The 18,725-nt window shown below is 34.9% G+C and overlaps 1 protein-coding gene across 1 annotated transcript; it reads left to right on the top strand.

Moving 5' to 3' along the window:
- The first annotated feature begins 17,342 nt into the window (after nt 1-17,342).
- On the top strand, nt 17,343-18,429 carry LOC121241910 (pathogenesis-related protein 5-like). The gene is made up of 2 exons (XM_041139763.1): nt 17,343-17,508; nt 17,613-18,429. Exons 1-2 carry the CDS (start codon nt 17,454-17,456, stop codon nt 18,305-18,307), a joined length of 750 nt encoding a protein of 249 aa, XP_040995697.1. The 5' UTR covers nt 17,343-17,453; the 3' UTR covers nt 18,308-18,429.
- Nucleotides 18,430-18,725: the final 296 nt, after the last annotated feature.

An 18,725-nucleotide genomic window follows, 5' to 3' on the forward strand; every position in this document is an offset into this window, starting at 1 on the left:
AAAGCCCAAAATCAAAAGCTTAATCTAATGGCATTTAAAGATTAATCCTAATGGTTAATTAAGCGGGGTGGTATACTAGATCACTTCTTTGCATAGAAATCGCGCTGACCTCCTCATCCACATGATTACTAGTCACAATAAGTGTTCTATTCATTTATTTTCTCTTCATTTTTAGTTCTAGGGCACTGCATACACCTATATGAGACTGTTGGCTTTTTGTGGGATTTAAAACTTGGATGTTTGTGTTTGGGCTATGATTTGTGCCGGTTGTGGTTGGGTCTACACTGATAATGTATTGAGGATGGTTTTTGGATGGGTTATTGCATTTTGTCGTTTGGTTTCTAAGGAGTGCCCACCAAGTGTTTGATTTTTTGTCTCAACCAAATTTTCTCATGCATTTGTCAATTTCTTTACATGCATTCATGTTCAGTCATCACTTTACTCACATTCATGTTCATTCCGATGACGAGGAGGTTTAAGCCTTGTCAAATTAGTGACAAAAGGGAGAGTTAGAGCAGCATTGGAGGAGCAAATTGATTTTTGGGTATTGAGAAATTTAAGGGGAGTTGAATGAATTTTTTGTATTGTTATGTTTAAGATAGTTTAATATTGAGAGGGATGACTAAATTTTGGTTTGCAAAAATTACTTTAGAAACTTTTACTTGATGGTTAATTTCATTTAAGTTTATTTTTCATATTTTGATGTTGGACTTGAACATGCTTAGACTTTGAATTAGATTTTAAATCTTGTGAATTTTGATAGAAATAATCTTAGTCACTGTTCGGTGTCAGTATTTTTTATTATTGATTATTGGTTGGGAATTTCTACTTAGTTTCATGGTCTGCTTGTTGTGTTTTGACATGTCTATATTACATTAATCCAAGTTGATTTTGTCAAAAATTTGCCAAATGGGAGATTGTAGATACAAGAATTTGGGTAGGATTAGGTGACTAAAATAATAAGTCTTGATATGACTAGCTAACTAAGATGATAGAATTCATCTTATGTTCGGATTTATATTTTGGATAAATATAAAATGATTTGAGTTATAACTAAAATTGTTTTGATCATATCTAGAAGCTATTAGGAACTGTTTTAGATAAGTCAAAAGTGTAGAAGTCAAGTTCCAAGAGATACATCTTATCCAGAGAAGAGTTTGAATGTGAAACTGTTAATACTGAAAAGATAAGTATCAGACGCCAGCAAGTCATCAGTAGAATCCGTCAGTAAAGTTTCACTGTGACTTGGGAATTGCTTCCATAAATCAATTTAAACTGTCTTACTAGTTAGGATATGTAGAGATTCAGTTCTAGATAATTATTAAAGAATTTTCTAGTGCATATTTTGGTAAGAAAAATCCTTGGAGGATTTTCATACTGCTTCTCTCAAAAAATGTGATAGTGCTTCATGTTGGAGATTGAGTTATCGTGTTTCAATCACTGGAATTCTAGGAGAAAAGTCAATATTTGAAAATCATCAGAAATTCTAGTTGCTACTGCAATAGAAGCAAACGAGTCGTTTATCGTGTCAAGTAGGAGAGTCAATTGGCAAAGGTTTTGTAATTGGGAACTTACTGGTAATTGATTTTCAAATAATAAAATTGACTTTTCTGGGTTTGGCTGCCCCATAGAGTTTTACTTTTAAATAATTCTTTAAAGGGTTTCACTTCGTTACCAATCTTAGTGTTATGCAATTAATTTATTTTATGTTGTTGTTTGGTTATTAAATAATTGCATGATTGATGACTAACCAATTTGTTGAGTGAATTGGTAGATCTTTGTGTTAATATACAGGGATATGTGGGTAATTTCAACCCTGATACCTCGTATAAGAGCCAAACTCCAGGTCTGAATAACTCTCTAAACTCTCTAATTTGCCAATAATTCTCCAAGAAGAAGTACTGACTTTGGCATCAAAGGCTACCCAGACCACCAACGAGCCCACATTCGTCTCTTTAATTACAAGTAAAAAGAGCACGGCCCGGATTGTTGGAGATTAGCCCCGGTGTTTGAAACATGTCATCAACATATATATATATATATATATATATATATATATATATATATATATATCATCCACCATGTTTAGAAGCCCATGAATGTTTTGTTATATTTTTATGTGTGGACTAGCATAGTCATAATGTGAGCCCATAATAGGCTGGGCTATAAAGAGTTGGCCCAATAAACTCCATGAGAGTCATTTCTGTGTCACGGAAGAAAGAGAGTAAAAGTCTCATCAACACACAACACTAGATTATATTCGAATACACAAAGGTGATGGCAAGCTCATCTTCTAACCATGGAGGAGGTATGTTTTCTTCTGTTCATGAGTTTAAGCATGCTATGATAATAGACAGACATGATCTTATTTAAATATTTCATCAATTCGTATCAGAGCTTCCTGTCTCATTTTCTTGACTACGTGAACTCTACAATTACCTTCTTTTTTGTTTTCCTTATTGGTTGTTAAAACTATGAGATTGTGTGCATTCATTTTGTTGTTAAGCCCAGAAATTGTGTCAAATTTATTTTAGTAAAATTTCATAAAAGAGTCTTCATTTAAAAAAAAAAAAAAATAGCGTGAGTGGAGATGGCGGTCAAACGCCAATGTCTGGTTTCTCCTTTGCCTTGATCATGGAGAAACTCTAGTCGACGCTAGTATGGTGGCTTAAGACAAACGCTTGTTTTGGGTTGTGGTGGGAGTGAGACTCAACCACAAAGACCCAGTTACAGATATAGAGTGGTAAGGACGACATTGGCATAGTTGCCATGAGGCAGGTGAACAGACATGGCGTGCTCCTTCTTTCTTTGGATATTTTTCTTCTTCTACTTTTATTTTTTAAATATGTCAGAAATTATCTTTTACTTTTTGCAAGGAAAACTTTTTTTATATATATTATTTTTTGGAATCGCTTTATGGACAAGCCGTTCATGTAAAAGTGTTTTTTAAGTTTCGTTTGGTTATTTAATTATTCACAATTTATTTTAATTTATTATTATAATTTTTTTAAATTTTAATATAAAATATAATAAATAATTTAATTTTTTCAAATTCTAAAATAATAATAATATTAAAAAATAATATTCTAATAATATTTTATCATCTTAACTCAATTCAATTAAACTCACTTCAATATTCAAACACACTCTTAACCTTTATTCTTTTAAATTCTGGTGCATATATTATATTTTAGGGAAACTTCAAAGGCTACTATTAGTCTTTTATTACTTCTGCAAAGCTACAAGCTGCCACATTCTCTGCAAAGAATGCTTTTAATTGTTTTAGTCAAGATAAATACATTGTCCGCATATCATGAACGGGAACGCCGGCAATTTTGGACCTTTTATTTTTTCAGCTTCGGCAAACTTGTCTCACAATGTTCAAGTGTTAATGTAACAACCACAATTTTTATGTTTAGGGTTTTAAATTATTTTATTTTTATGTTTATATTATTAATACTATTATTATTATTATTAATTTTAATTCTTAATTTATTAAAATCCTTCAGATTTTTAACAGTTGTTTCTGTTTCAAATATTCCTCAACGATCTCTTCGATTTTCAGACTTTACAATGTAAGAATTAATTCCTTCAATTTATATTCCATATTCTTTCAGCAGAGTAGCAAATACCCTACCTCATTTATTCTCTGTTTCCGTCCTTTTGCATCAAGTAAAATTTCTCTTGATCTCATCCATCGTCATTCATTATAGTCTGTCCAGTTTCCAGATCTGTCCGTGCTCGGTGTCTTTTTCCTCCGGTGGTAAGCCTCACTGACTTTCTCTCTCTCTCTCTCTCTCTCTCTCTATGTTCTTTTGATTCTCAGTTAATATTATCGAGACTAAGTCTTTTTCTCTTTCTAAATTCTACTATAATCAGAGCCCATTTTCAGCTATATCGTCGTTGATCTTCACTAGATCTGTCGCATTGTCTCACGGTGAGTTGGATTTTTTTACTGTTGCATGACACCTTCTTCTCCATTGAAGTGTTCTGTTTCTTAACTTTATTCTTTTGTACATTGTGCGTCACACTTTATTTGCCTTTCAACTTGGTAAAAACAAAAAGCACTTGCATGTTTTTCTTATCACAAAATTGCCTTTAAGACAATTCGTTAACCTTTCGTAGAAAGTCTCTAGAAGCCTTAATTAAGTGCAATTACAATTCAACCCTTAAAGTTTTAAACACATGTTTTTAAGTTCACGTAAAGTTTTTGTGAAATGGGCTTGAGTTGTGTTATTATGTGGGCTCTACCTTTATGATAATTTTATCCTAAAGTTTAGTAGTTATATGGGCTGCACTTTGATGATGGGCTGATTTAGTTGTTAAAAACACAAAACTATTTTTAAGTTAGGTAATCTATTTAAGTCAGCCCAAAAACATTATTTTAAAGAACTGGCCCAGAAATCTTATTTTTTTAGAAATATGTAGGAGTTAAATTATATCTTTTAGTATTATATTTTTTAATAAACCAGATAACTGCAATATTATATGAGAATTCAGATTTTAGTTCTTAATTATTTTAAATACAATTAAATCTGTTTTTTTTAAAATTAAATTTCTTGACTTGTTTAATAAATTTGCAGCAAGTATAATTGAAAGATTTGATATGATGTTAGTGTTTAGATATTAAATGAAATTAATAGGACATTACCGAATGTTTTAAACTGTTTTCTCTATTTAGTGGTTAATTTAGTGGAATACGATGACATGTTTTTCTAGAAAATTAGTAACGACTAGTGCTTCGTATAGGTAACGAATTACAAAGTGAGTTGTGAAAGCAGCGCTAAGAGGTAGGAGATTTGATCACCAATTAGGATTAGCATATAGTTAGACTATTACTATTAAAGACAGTTCTTTGATAGCTGTTCTTTTTATGTACCAAGCATGTTATGATCTATATAAGCATATCAGTCATCATCGCATATGATCATATTAATTTTTCACATCATGTTCAGGTTCAACATTTTATAGTTATTTATATTAGTACGAATGTCATGCATATCAGGTTGCATAAGACACGTAAGTTATTTTAATTTTAAGTGTAAGATAAGATCAAATCAGATCAGTTAATCAGATGGCCTTTCAGTTCAGTATTCAGGGTGGATGTGCAAGCCACGGACTCAAGAGTGGTCCATCGTAGTACGTCATAATACTACTCAGCAGCTCCACTTGCTGCAGCGGGATGTGGGGCTGGTGCACAACCTTGCACACAACATTAAATGTGTGGGCCAATTAGATTAGTCAGTTAATTCAGATAAGTCAAGACAGTCATGCATAGTATGAGCATGATCATAAACATGATATGACATGAATTTTATTCAGTATGAAAATTTTATTAAAGCCTTTCAATTATTATGTTTACGTTGTGGTGAGTTCTTACTGATTCTTCGACTTATTTTAGTTTTATTTCATTTTTTACCACTATGTGAGAAGAATGAGGACTACGAGCAGGCGGACCAAGTTTAGAAGGAGCAGACTAATGAACCTTAGAAAATATTTATGATTTCTTTTAAATTAGTCGGTTTGAAAACTTGGATATGACTAAGTTTTGGAAAATGGTTTAACTTAAGTCGTCTTTTGGAATGAACAATGTTTTTTTTTTAAATTATGCAAGTCTCTTACTTGGCTTTAGTTACGTTTGTACATGACATTCCTAACCCTAGGGAATGGGACGTTACAGTTAATAAATAAAATTTTATGTTGAGCCTCTATATATAACGATTACTTATATAAACATGTGTGTGTATATATATATATATATATATATATATATATCCTCGTGTGACAAAGCCGATGATTTAATTGGTTATGTTTCTGCCTATTGTAGGACTAATCATGATAAATTGTTGGATATGGTAGGGATTTATTTATAAATATATATATATATATATATATATATAAATGAGGGTCATTGCTTGCGGATGGTAACTTTCCTAAGTTTCATACGAATAATTAATTTACCCTATCGGTAAATATTTGTTTAGCTGAACGCTTAGGACGATAAAGAAAACTTTTAAATACCTTGTACTTGGTGGCTTGGTTATATCCTTTCGATAGCTAGTCATCTTAAGTCGTTGTATTTAATTATTTGGCTTTATCATGCAAAAGGATCCATTGTATATTACGGACCCTAACATAAATTTGAGATCAGATTCATCTTTAGGTGTCCATTGTGTATTACGAACCCTAACATAAATTTGAGATGAGATTCGTGTTTAGGTGTTAGGTGTCCATTTTATATTACGGAACCTTACATAAATTTGAGATGAGATTCGTGTTTGAGTGTCCATTATGTACTAGGACACTAGCATAAATTTGAGATACATATTTTAGTATTTTGAGGAATGAGGATAATTTAAGTTTGCATTTTCATATGCTTAATTACTTTCCTTTGTGATTTCCTCAGTTTTGGGAATTCTGGATTGTCTCTTCAATTATCTGCCAACACTAACGGGAACTAATTATGAGGATTGGCATGAGTCCCTCACTATTAGCTTGGCAATTATGAATCTGGATTTGGCTTTAAGGATTGAGATACCCACCAAGCTTATTAATGAAAGCTCTATTGAGGAGAAAAATCACTGTAACAGTTGGGAGCACTCAAATCGGACTTGTTTTATGATAATGAGGCACACCATTGACAAGTATATTAGGCAGAGCATTCACCAAATTGATAATGCCAAAAATTTTCTCGACGCTGTTGGGAAGAAGTTCACAAAATTTAACAAAGCAGATAAGGGAACCTTCATTAAGTTGCTTACTACCACGACTTACGATGGTATCAGTGGAGTTCGTGAGCATATTATGAAACTTACTCATTTCTTTAACAAGCTGAGAAAAATGAAAGTTGAGTTGGCAGATAGTTTTCTAGTGTGGCAAGTGCTTGAATCTCTGTCGTCTCAGTTTGATGCTCTCATGACCACATACAATGCTCAAAGAGACGAATGGAGCTTGAGTGAGAGGACTGTTATAGTCTCTCAAGAGGATAAAAAAAAAAAAAGGGAGGTCCTAATCTGCATTTGTTATAACTCAAGACCCAAGAAATTTCAAGAAAAACTTTTCGAGAAAAAATAGCAGTAAGCCGTATAAGGTGAAAAAGGTTGGAAATCCCACTTGACAAGCTAGCTTGGGTACTTCTTCTAATTCTCAGATGGAAGTTTTTAGAAGAAAATGTAACTTTTGTGGCATGTTTGGACACAAAAGGGCAAATTGCAAGAGATTTACAACTTGGTTAGAGAAGAAAGGTATACATATGACACTAGTATGTTTTGAGTCTAATATGATTGATGTTCCCTCTGATACTTGGTGGTTAGATACTGATGCAACAATTCACATTACAAATTCTTTTCAGAAATTAAGAAGCATTAGAAAGCCGAGTGATGGGGAGTTGATGGTGAATATGGGAAAGACGTGAAGGTTAAAGTTGAATACATTGGAACAATCAGATTTCTTTTGGCCTCTGGGGAGTTTTAAGACCTAAAAGGCACTACTTTTTACCTTCCATCAGGAGGAATCTTATTTTTGTTTCTCTTTTGGACCAATGTGGTTACACTTTTGTATTTGCAAACATAAAAGTTACGATACATTATTATTCTGTTGTGATTGGTTCTGGTGTTTTATTCTCATTTTGACTCATTGTTCTTCTAATACACATGTTGTAAATGCTACAATTAGCTCCAAACAGAGTAGAGTGAATGAAGCATCTTTCATGCTATGGCACAAACGATTGGGTCACATTTCTATACCTAGAATGGAAAGGTTGCTCAAAGATGGTGTCCTTGTTAATTTAGATTTTTTTTATATATTTTGACACTTGCATTGATTGTATTAAAGGAAAGCTAACTGCTAAAGTGAGAAGGCAAAAGATTGGCAGAAGAGATAATGTTCTGAATTTGATACACACTGATATATGTGGTCCCATCACTCCTGCTACCTTGGGTAATTATAAGTACTTCATCACCTTTATCGATGAGCATTCTCGTTATGGTCATATTGAGCTCATTCGTGAAAAGTATGAATCATTGGAAGCCTTTAAAGCTTTCAAGGCTATTGTCGAGATTCAGAAAGACAAACGTATTAAAGCCATGAGATCTGATAGAGGTGGAGAATATTATGGAAGATATGACGAAACTAGGCAAAATGCAAGACCATTTGCAAGATTCCTTAAGCATGTAGGGTTGAGGCACAATATACTATGCCTGGCACTCCTGAGCAAAATGGGGCTGCTGAAAGAAGAAATTGTACTTTGATGGATATGACGCAATGTACACTTAGTCACTTGTCTTTACCTGAGTTCTTAGGGGGAGAGGTTTTAAAAACCGCTGCATATATTTTGAACTAAGTACCGAGCAAGTCGGTCCTTAAAACTCCTTATGAATTATGGTCAAGAAAGAAACCCATTTTGCGTCATTTTCATGTTTAGGGTTGTAGGGCAGAAGTAAGACCTTACAATCCACACCTAAAGAAACTTGATCTTAAAACCATTACTGCGTATTTTGTGGGCTATTGTATTGGCTCAAAAGGCCCCAAGTTCTGTTGTCCTTCTCCTGCAACTAGAATCACTGAGTCAGATCGAGCTGTTTACTTTGAGGATGATATTAATTGTGAGTATTCAATGCCACGACAGATTGTATTCAAGGAGGAGTGTGTCATTGTCTCAGTACCTATTATCTCCCCATCTATAATTTTACTTTTGCTTATAAAGCACCATGTTGCCATTACTCAAGAACTCATTATTAACAACAACCTACTATCGTTGAAGGGACAACTAATGATGCTCATTTGAGGAGATCACATATGACATGTAGACTTGCAATATCTGATGATTATATGATTTATTTGCAAGAGCATGAGTTTAGTGTTGAAACATCTATTGATCCAGCTTCTTTCCAGGAGGCCAATGATAGTCCCCAGTCTTTCCATTGGGTAGAGACTATGCATGATAAGATGTGGTCCATGTGTCAGAATGATGTATGGGATTTGGTTGAGTTACCGAATGGTTGCAAACCAATAGGTTGCAAATGGGTCTTCAAAACTAAACATGATTCTAGTGGCCAAGTAGAGAAGTACAAGACTAGACTCGTTGCTAAAGATTTTAGCCAAAGAGAGGGCATTGACTATAATGGTACATTCTCACTAGTGTCTACCAAAGACTCATTTCGGATAATCATGGCACTTGTAGCTCATTTTGACTTGGAATTACATCAAATAGATGTCAAAATAGCTTTTCTTAATGGGCATTTGTCTGAATAAATGTATATAAAGCAATCAGATGGCTTTCAAGTGAATAATAAGGAACATATGGTGTGCAAACTAAAGAAGTCAATTTATGGGTTTATCCGCTTAAGCAGGCATCGAGACAATGGTACCTAAAGTTTGATAAGATTGTTACCTCTTGCAGTTTCAAGGAGAATCTTGTTGATCAATGCACATATTTGAGAGTCAGTGGAAATAAGTATATCTTTCTTGTTCTTTATGTTGATGATATATTACTCGCCTCAAATGACATTGAGCTTCTGTTTAAGACAAAACACATGTTGTTATCTCATTTTGATATAAAAGATCTTGGTGAGGCCGTTATGAGCATCCAGATTTTTCATGAGAGATCTAGAGGCGTTCTTGGATTGTCTCAGAAAATCTACATTGATCAAGTTTGAAGTAGGTTTAATATGCATTCTTGTTCTCATGGAAAAGCATCAACTGTAAAAGGTGATAAATTTTCTAAGTCTTAATGCCCTCAGGATGACAGTGAGAGGACTCAAATGCAAACGGTTCTCTGTTCATCAGTTGTGGGCAGTTTGATGTATGCTCAAGTATGTACACAACATGATATTGCTTATATTCTTGGTGTACTTGGGAGATACTTAAGTGATCCTGGTTTGGCTCACTAGAAAGCTGCAAAGAAAGTACTTAGGTATTTGCAAGGCACTAAAGATATAGTAATTACATATCGGTGATCTGACATTCTTGATGTAGTTGGATATTCTGATGCCGATTTTGTGTGAGATCCTTAATTTCTTGTGTTTTTAATTATTTCACTTGTTATTATTATAGTCTTTTATTTCAATTTATTATTATTTTGGTTTTAATTATTTTACTTTGCTTAGCTTAGGCTGCTGTGTATTTTTCTGATGTGCCTTTTAATTTTATTTTCATGTCTTTTTCGGATGGGCCTTAGATTGGCAGGTTGTGTGGTTGAGTGTATTTTATTTTATGTTTGGGCTGAGTGTGTGTGGGTTAGGGCCCAGCACGTGTGAAGTGAAGAGGAGTCCAGCCCCTTGCTGGAATGACACCGTTTTGGCTCAGCCCATAGGGCTTCATCGCAATCTCCCTCTACGCCACACGCCCACTTCTTCTTCTTCCTTCTCATTTCATTTTCTCTTCTTCTTCCTGCTGCTAAACTAGTGATGCCGCCCACCTCCTCCAATCGAACCATTTCCACATAGAGCTTCTTCTTCCTCTTCTTCTGCCACCGCATCCAATCATCTCACTCCCATGGCTTTCCCATTGTCCCTTGGCATTTATATTTTCACTGTGTGTTGTCTCTTCGCCACCACGCCATGCGTCCAACCAGCAACACCTCTCCACTCCAGCCTGCACAACCGTTCAATTTTTCCCCTGCCCGTGAGTCATGCGTTGTTGTCTCCCACTTTCTGCCCTGCAACCAAGCCTTTCTCTCTTCTGTGGTAGCTTACCGTTGCACATGGCCGCTTCAGAGTGCCACGCAGTGGACTCGTGGAGATCCCGCATGGCCCAAGCCCACTAGTCGCAGCTAGTGTAGCGCTAACTGAGCCCCTCAACTCGGGCTATAAATAGTCTGAGCTTCTCCCCTCCGAAATCACACCAAAAATCACATCCCCTCCTCTCAACCATGGTCTCATCGTGTTCCTCACCCTTAACTTTCCTTCCCGTGGCTATAGAGAAATTTCCTCCCAATCGCCGCTGTGCTCAACCATAGCAAACCCCATCCACCCACTTACACTTAGGTCCAAAGCCCCCTTTGTAGAAACCCACATTTGGCCTATGTCCTCCACTGCGCCGCCACTTTTGGTGACACCTCGTGATGCGCACCCTTAACGTTACATAGGACCCGTTGGCCTTACGCGCAATCTTCTAGAAATTTGCCTGACCAAGTTGTAAGTAATTTTCCAGTGCGACCGCTTTGGGATTAAAATAATATTTTTACACTAACACTGTTATGTAGTCTGGTTGGTTAAGCTGGGCCATCGGCCCAATGGAGCATTGGGAGAATTAAACTGTAGTTGAGATTGGTTTAGGCTTTGGGCTAGAAACAGAGGATGGGAAAATGTGTGTAGTTGTGATTGTGAATTGTGAAACTGGATGATTAATATTTCTGTGGTTTATGTATATGTTTGTTGAGTGATCTGACATGCCATCCAATATATTACTTATCATGCATATGTGCATTTTATGTTATTACTATTCAAATTGTTTATATAAATGTGCTATGTAATGCCATGTTGCATGAATTAGATTTTGGGTCTATATGTGTTGGTTATAATGTGTGGGTGTGTGCGTATCAGGACCCCAACCTAAGATTGGGCATTATCTCTGTGGAACTTCTCTGGTTATTCGGAAGCGTAATAAACTGATGTGACGTCCCCTGGGTTGTCGATGGGTGACAATGGGCTCAGACAAGATGGTAACACTCTCATGCCGACTCCATGGCCCTTTGCTAGCGGGGCTAGAGGATGCTTGATCATGTACACGACGGGTGCGGAGCTAGGCATCGCTCGTTACAAAGTCACATGCACGAAAGTTACCCATGGTATGATGATGAGAGTCAGGTTGTGCGGATGGTCCATAAGGGAGACCATGGCACATGCTTAATAAAATAAATGGTTAAATTTGGGCCAATGGGGGTTTTGGTGTGAGTAATTAGATCTGTCTTTTTGGGAAAAAGGGGTGGAATTGTTCGTCTATGTTTTATTGTATGGATGTGGACGTGTTGGTTGAATTAATATGTTCTAATCTCTTGGATATTGTTTGGTTATTTACTTGCTGAGATCTCATAATCTTACTGTGGTGTTTTCACCTACGGTTCTGTCTTATAAAACTGTAGACTTTGACGTAGAGGATGAATATGAGCCTGAGGGACCGGCTCCACCGGAGGCGTGGCTTGCTGATGTTATGGTTGCTTTGGCGATATGGGGTTTGCTTCCCCCATGTTATGTTTTTCTTCTTTTATTTATTTACCTGTCGGATGACTATATAATCCTCTTAGAGGACATTTGTTGTTGTGCTGTATTAAATTTTTCTGGTACTTAGTATGAATGTCTCTTTCATTTTTCCACTGCAATGATTATAACTGCACACTTATTGCAGGTTGCACACACTCTGAGCACTTGGCGATGGGGTGCGTGATCCATGTGGTCATCATCCCGGTATCACGACTTCCACCAAATCACACATGGGGTCGAGGGTGCCACATTTTCTGGGTTGTTTAGATGATAGGAGATCCACTTCTGGTAATGTTTTTATAATGACAGAAGGAGCTATTTCTTGGAAAAATGTCAAACAGACACTTACAGCTTCCCTTACAATGGAGACAAAGTATGTAGATTGATGAGGCTACATGTTAGGCTATATGGTTGCGGAACTTTATCTTGGAACTAGGTGTTATGAACACCATTTCAAGGCCGCTAAAGATATTCCGTGACAATTCTGCAGTAGTCACTTTCTCTTGAAACACTAGGAGCTCTTCTTGCTCCAAGCATATTGATATTAAGTATTTTTTGTTTGTTAGAGAGAAAATAGCTGAGTATTATATTTGTGTTAAACATATTTCCACATAGCATATGTTAGCTAACCTACTAACTAAAGGTTTAGCCCCAAAACTGTTTCAAGAGCATGTGACTAGGGGTGTAACCAGTTCGGTTTGGTCTCATTTTGGACAAAATTTGGAACCGAACCAATATATACTGGTTTTGCATTTTTAAAAATCGATTCTGCACCGATTACGCCCTAAACCAGTACTTCCAGTTTTACCGGTTCCGGTCCGATTTTTCGATTTTAATATACTATATACTATATTATATAATATATATAATAATATATTATAGTATATAATACTATAGTGATAATATATTGTAGTATATTATAATATATATTGTAATTGTATTATAGACTATGGTGATATAAGATTTTAAAATTTAATATTATATTAATTAGTAATTTATCATATAATACAAAACTATTTTATATGTAATTATATATTATATATAAAATTATATATAATATAAGAAATTATAATATATATATATGAACTGGTCCGATCCGGTTTTAGAAAAATAAAAATCGAAACCGGACTGATTTTGACCAGTTTTAAGAAAAATAAAACCGGTACCAGATTAAACCAAACTCGGTACCGAACCGTCCCGTCCGATCCAATTTACCGGTTCACTGATTTTTTTTTACACCCCTACATGTGACTCATATGGGGTTGTTAAAGTCTTTTATTCTATTAAGTTGGTAGGAGATGTATCTTTGTATTTATTGTGAGCACTTTGTTGCCACATTTCATTGTGCATATATTTTGTGTTAATTATGAGATCTTTTGTATTTGAAAGTGAGACACCATAAAATAGTCTCGTTGGGCGTCATTTGATAATCTAACAATTACTTTTGTATTGATATGTGTATTGTACTTGCATATTATTTGTCTAGATATTGTGATTGTAAATACTTGTTTTGTGTCGTGCATCTAATCGGTATACTCATAACTTGTTGCTTGCAAATGTAGTTGATCCAGATTGTGTTCATTGAATGCAAGTTCATATTCAATTTATGTGTGGATGACTTTGATGTCCAAGTGGAAGTTTGTTGTATTTTTATGTGTAGACTAGCAGTCATGCTGTGAGCCCATAATGAGCTGGGCTATTTTGTGAGCACTTGAGGAAGCCATTACTCTCACCCCATATATATATATATATATATATATATATATATATATATATATATATATATATATATATATATATATATATAATGGAGTTGGCCCATTAGACTACATGAGAGCAATTTATGTGTCACAAAGGGAAGAGAGTAAAAGTCTCCTCAACACACAAGCACCAGATATAGAGTTTTGCTATGTACAAGTAAATTTACGTACCAATCTGCGTGTTAATGTTGTTGCCTTTATATTCTAAATTCAAATTAGCATTGTTTTCAATAAAATCTATTTTTTGACCAATCATATTGAATGGGTGCGCGTATTAATGCATAGAATCGCTTATAATTAGATTTTTTTCTAGAAGTATTTTGGGATACACGAAAGTGACGGCAAGCTCATCTTCTAACCATAGAGGAGGTATGTTTTCTTCTGTTCATGAGTTTAAGCATGCTATGATAATAGACAAACATGATCTTATTTAAATGTTTCATCATGTCTGTTTCCATGTTTAGATTTCATTCAATTTCACTTGATCATGATGATCACCACCCTCTCGCTTTTGGCCAATCCTTTCTAGTATCCACCCTCAAGGGAATCGGAAACGTTCCAAATATGATAAATGATAATGTCAGAAACAGAGGAGTAACAGAAAAAAGGATACGTGGTTAGTTGAGTTGAAAATCACCTCATCGATATCGGGCTTGTTGAGAAAAAAACATTTGGCTGGGTTTTTTAGAAACCAGCCAACCTCCTTTGCGTGTGTTAGGTTTATTTGTCTTCTCATGACTTCATAATTAATTAGTTTTCTCATGTGGTTAGGTAATAAGCTACAACATCATGATCAGCAGCAAGAAGCACTAAATGTTATGGCTGAAAGATCTTCGTACTTAGTTAATTAGCTATTATTTTATAAGTAATGTTATGTAAAAATCTCAAATAAATAAATCTTGTGCAGACTTTTTATAAAAAAGTAAATCTCAGAAAATAAATTTTTTTTACACTTTTTCATGATTTGAATCCACTTTTTTATAATGAAATTGTACTAGATTTGTTTATTTGAAATTTTTATGAAAATCATTAGGCTATGTTTAGATGTTGATATGAGTTAAGTTGTAAATAGCAGTATTTTGAGGGTTCCATTGAGATGGGTCTAACTTTTTAGATTAAAATATACTATGAAGTAGATTGAGATGAGTTTAACTTTTTTATAAAAAATTAAAAAAATAAGAAGTTTCATCAATAATTAATTTAAAATAAATTAAAATGAGTTGTAATTCATCAACCAATAACAACCTTAGCTAATAGGAAAAATATGGTTCTAAGCAGATTTACGCACCAATACACGTACTAATGTTGAGATAGAAAGATAGATATTAATGACATAGTCTCTTTTTTGTTTTAATTAATATTTGATAAAATAATCCACGTCAATATTAATACAAAGATTGATCTGCAAATCCGTTTATAAGTAAAATAGCTTTAACTCTAACCAATAACAACCTTAGCGTTGTGCAACAAAAGAGTAATAAAAGTTTAGTGTAAATTTTGTGAAGGAGAAAAGCTAGTATTTTTTAGATGAGTTTTGCTACACAACATCTACCACACTTCACTCTTCATATTTTTTTAAATTTTAAAATTTTTTAATATTTTTTTTTAAAAAAAAATTTGAGTTTATTCTTTTTAAATTATTTCAAATTTTTTATTCATTATTCATATAATAAATATTTGATGAAAGAAAAAAATAATAAAAATTAAAAAAAAAATATGAAATATAGTGTGTGAAAAAGTTGTAAACATTTATTCTTTTGAAATAAAATATTGCAGAGTGGGACTACCTAGCCACCAGCATATAGGGTGGGAGACCCAATGCCCATGGGATCCGGAGTTGCTTTTGCCGCTGGTCATCTTTTGGGTGGTGATCGTGGACCGTACCGCCCCAACCACTCCTTTAATTAGCAGTGATCGAGGTGCATGGTGATCATGAGTTGATTGTACGTGGACATTGATGTTTTTGGGAGGGAAAATGATGAGTTGAAGTGGTCTTCATGCATGCGATAATACTGGAGATGATCGAGTGCAGGCAGATCAAAGATGCCTACGTGCATGCTTTCATTAATTAACTGCTTCCCTACGTGCAAGATCATCATCAATGGCCGGTGGTTTTGCTGATGTTTTATCACGTTGGGATTTTTGGAGCTTTTGACGACAGACAACACGTGCACGCCCAGTACTGCATCTCTGCCTGCCCACTTCCTCGATCCGTTGTCTAAGGAAACAGCCGTTATCACGTGACCCTGATGCATGAATTACATGCAAATTATTAATCCAATGTTTGATCAAATATTATGTTCCACACATTAATAATAATCTTAACTCCAATGGAATCTATGTACTCTCTTACAATTACATAAAATTTCCAAAACAGATAAATATATATATTATAGGAATATTTATCTCTTCTAATGTAATAACTAAATAATTTCAGAGAATCATTGTAATTAATAAAAAAGATCCCATTTTTTTGCTGAGGGTGTCATGCCTTGTAGATAAAAAGCTCTCTCTCTATGTACACAGAAAAATTATTTATACAAGCTTCAAATAGATCATAAGCCATATACAAGCTCTTGTAAAAAAGTGAACTCCACTTAAAAAAAATAAAAAATAAAAAAGTCTAAAAAAATTATTATATATTAGTATGACTCACTTTTTTATAAAATTCTTGTGTGTGACTTATCTATTTCAAACTTATAAGTAGTATTACTTATATTATATATATTGATTCGATTTTGTGTACAAAAAGTATTCCAGGCCGGTTTGTGAAGATCTCTTTCTTTTTTTTTTTTTTTATTATCTCACAATATATTTGGGTATTGTTTAGATGTTGAACTAAGTTGAGATTAGTTGAATTCTTTATTAATAGTATTGAATTGAGATAGTGAAGTGAGTTTTGTGAGATCCACCTAAGATGAGTTTAGATATATTTAAATGTTAAGATGAGTTTAAATGTATTTATGAAAAAGTTGAAAAAAAATTGTGGTCTTGTGTGTAAAAAAATGTTGACCTGAAAAAAAATTGTGGATCTCAGTACGTATAAAGAAATTTTGAGTTGAAATAAGTTTAATAATTTGAGAGTTAGTTTAAATATTAGATTTAATTTAAAATTAAATTAAACTGCGTAAGGCATTAAACATAATTGTGATTTTGATTTGTGGCGGATTTGACATGCTTGGCAGGAGAATATTCATGACATGACCACATCATGACTTTCCAGTAGACATCATCATGTAGTCTCATTACGTGGCGATCTGCCATTGGCTTTAGTTTCAAACGCATCCTAATGGTGTTGACAGAGAATAGATACACCCAATACAATAATGCTCACGAAAAGAAAGGACGTATTGATAATGCATAATGGCGGAGAGATTCACGGGGCCTTAAATATAAATACGAAAACCTCCGACCTTACTCACAACCACCCTGACTCTTGTTTTTCGCCCTCCATTAATATCTTCTTCTTCTTCTTCCTCGCAAAGAAACATCAATGGCGATACCCAGCTTAAAGCCTAATTTCCATCTTCTCCTTTTATTCTCATTAGGTAAATCATGTTCCTTGCACATTTGAAAAATCCTTGTTTTAACTTTGGAAAGCTGGTTCTTCGGTTTTTGGTTTCATATTCTTTCTCGTGCTTTCAAATTGCAGGTACTGTGGCTTCAGCTACCATATTTACCCTCCAGAATCAATGCAGTTACACGGTGTGGCCCGGAACTCTCTCAGGAAACGGACCGGTTCTCGGGGACGGCGGCTTTTCCTTGGCTCCTGGCAACTCCGTTCAGCTCACGGCGCAACCCGGCTGGTCCGGCAGGTTATGGGCTCGAACAGGGTGCAACTTCGATTCATCCGGCAACGGGAAATGCATCACCGGTGACTGCGGCTCCCTGAAATGCGTCGGCGGTGGAAAGCCACCCGTTACGTTAGTCGAGTTCACCATCGCGTCGGGTACCACCGAGAAGGACTTCTACGACGTCAGCCTCGTCGACGGCTACAACGTCGGTATGGGAGTCAAGGCGACAGGCGGAAGCGGCGACTGTCAGTACGCGGGCTGCGTTGCTGACTTGAACGGTAAATGCCCGTCGGAGTTGCAGGTTGTAAGCGATTCGGGCTCGGTGGTGGCCTGCAAGAGCGCGTGCTCGGCATTTAACACGGCAGAATTTTGCTGCACGGGGGATCACTCGACGCCACAGACTTGCCCGCCGACACAATACTCGGCAATGTTCAAAAATGCCTGTCCGACCGCGTATAGCTATGCGTACGATGATGCTTCTAGCACTTGCACTTGTTCAGGGTCGGATTACTTGATCACGTTTTGCCCAACTCCTTCACGATCATTATTTTAAATTATAGAAAAATAATTTCTAAATATTTCTGTATTTATGGTTGTATTAATATTGGGACAAGTACAAATTCTGTTGGGTAGGTTTTGTGTAGTTATATATATATATATAAGAAATAATTAGATGTTATTCTTCGCTTTAGTATTTTTTTTTTTTTTATTTACTTTGATTGGCAGTTCTGATTTGTGTAAAGATTCCTTAATACTTTTATTGTCATTTTCTAGTCTTGGCATATACATATATGCCATAACTTAATGAACGGACCGGATCAGAAAAAAAAACCGACCTGATTCTATATCCCTAATAAAAACTATGAAATCTCAATTTTGTATTATGGAAAGACATAGATTTAATCATTTATATTTTGTCTGAACACTCCCCTTCAAAATCTTAAGCTTATAGAAAAAATTAGATTTAATTA

This window comes from Juglans microcarpa x Juglans regia, chromosome 8D (genome assembly GCF_004785595.1).
Source record: "Juglans microcarpa x Juglans regia isolate MS1-56 chromosome 8D, Jm3101_v1.0, whole genome shotgun sequence".
NCBI classification, from domain to species: Eukaryota; Viridiplantae; Streptophyta; class Magnoliopsida; order Fagales; family Juglandaceae; genus Juglans; species Juglans microcarpa x Juglans regia.

Excerpts from the sequence above, each read along its gene's own strand:
- LOC121241910 (XM_041139763.1), top strand. The coding sequence starts at position 17,454 with ATGGCGATACCCAGCTTAAAGCCTAATTTCCATCTTCTCCTTTTATTC. Across the intron at positions 17,509-17,612 it reads TCTCCTTTTATTCTCATTAG|GTACTGTGGCTTCAGCTACC; the intron begins GTAAATCATGTT and ends TTCAAATTGCAG.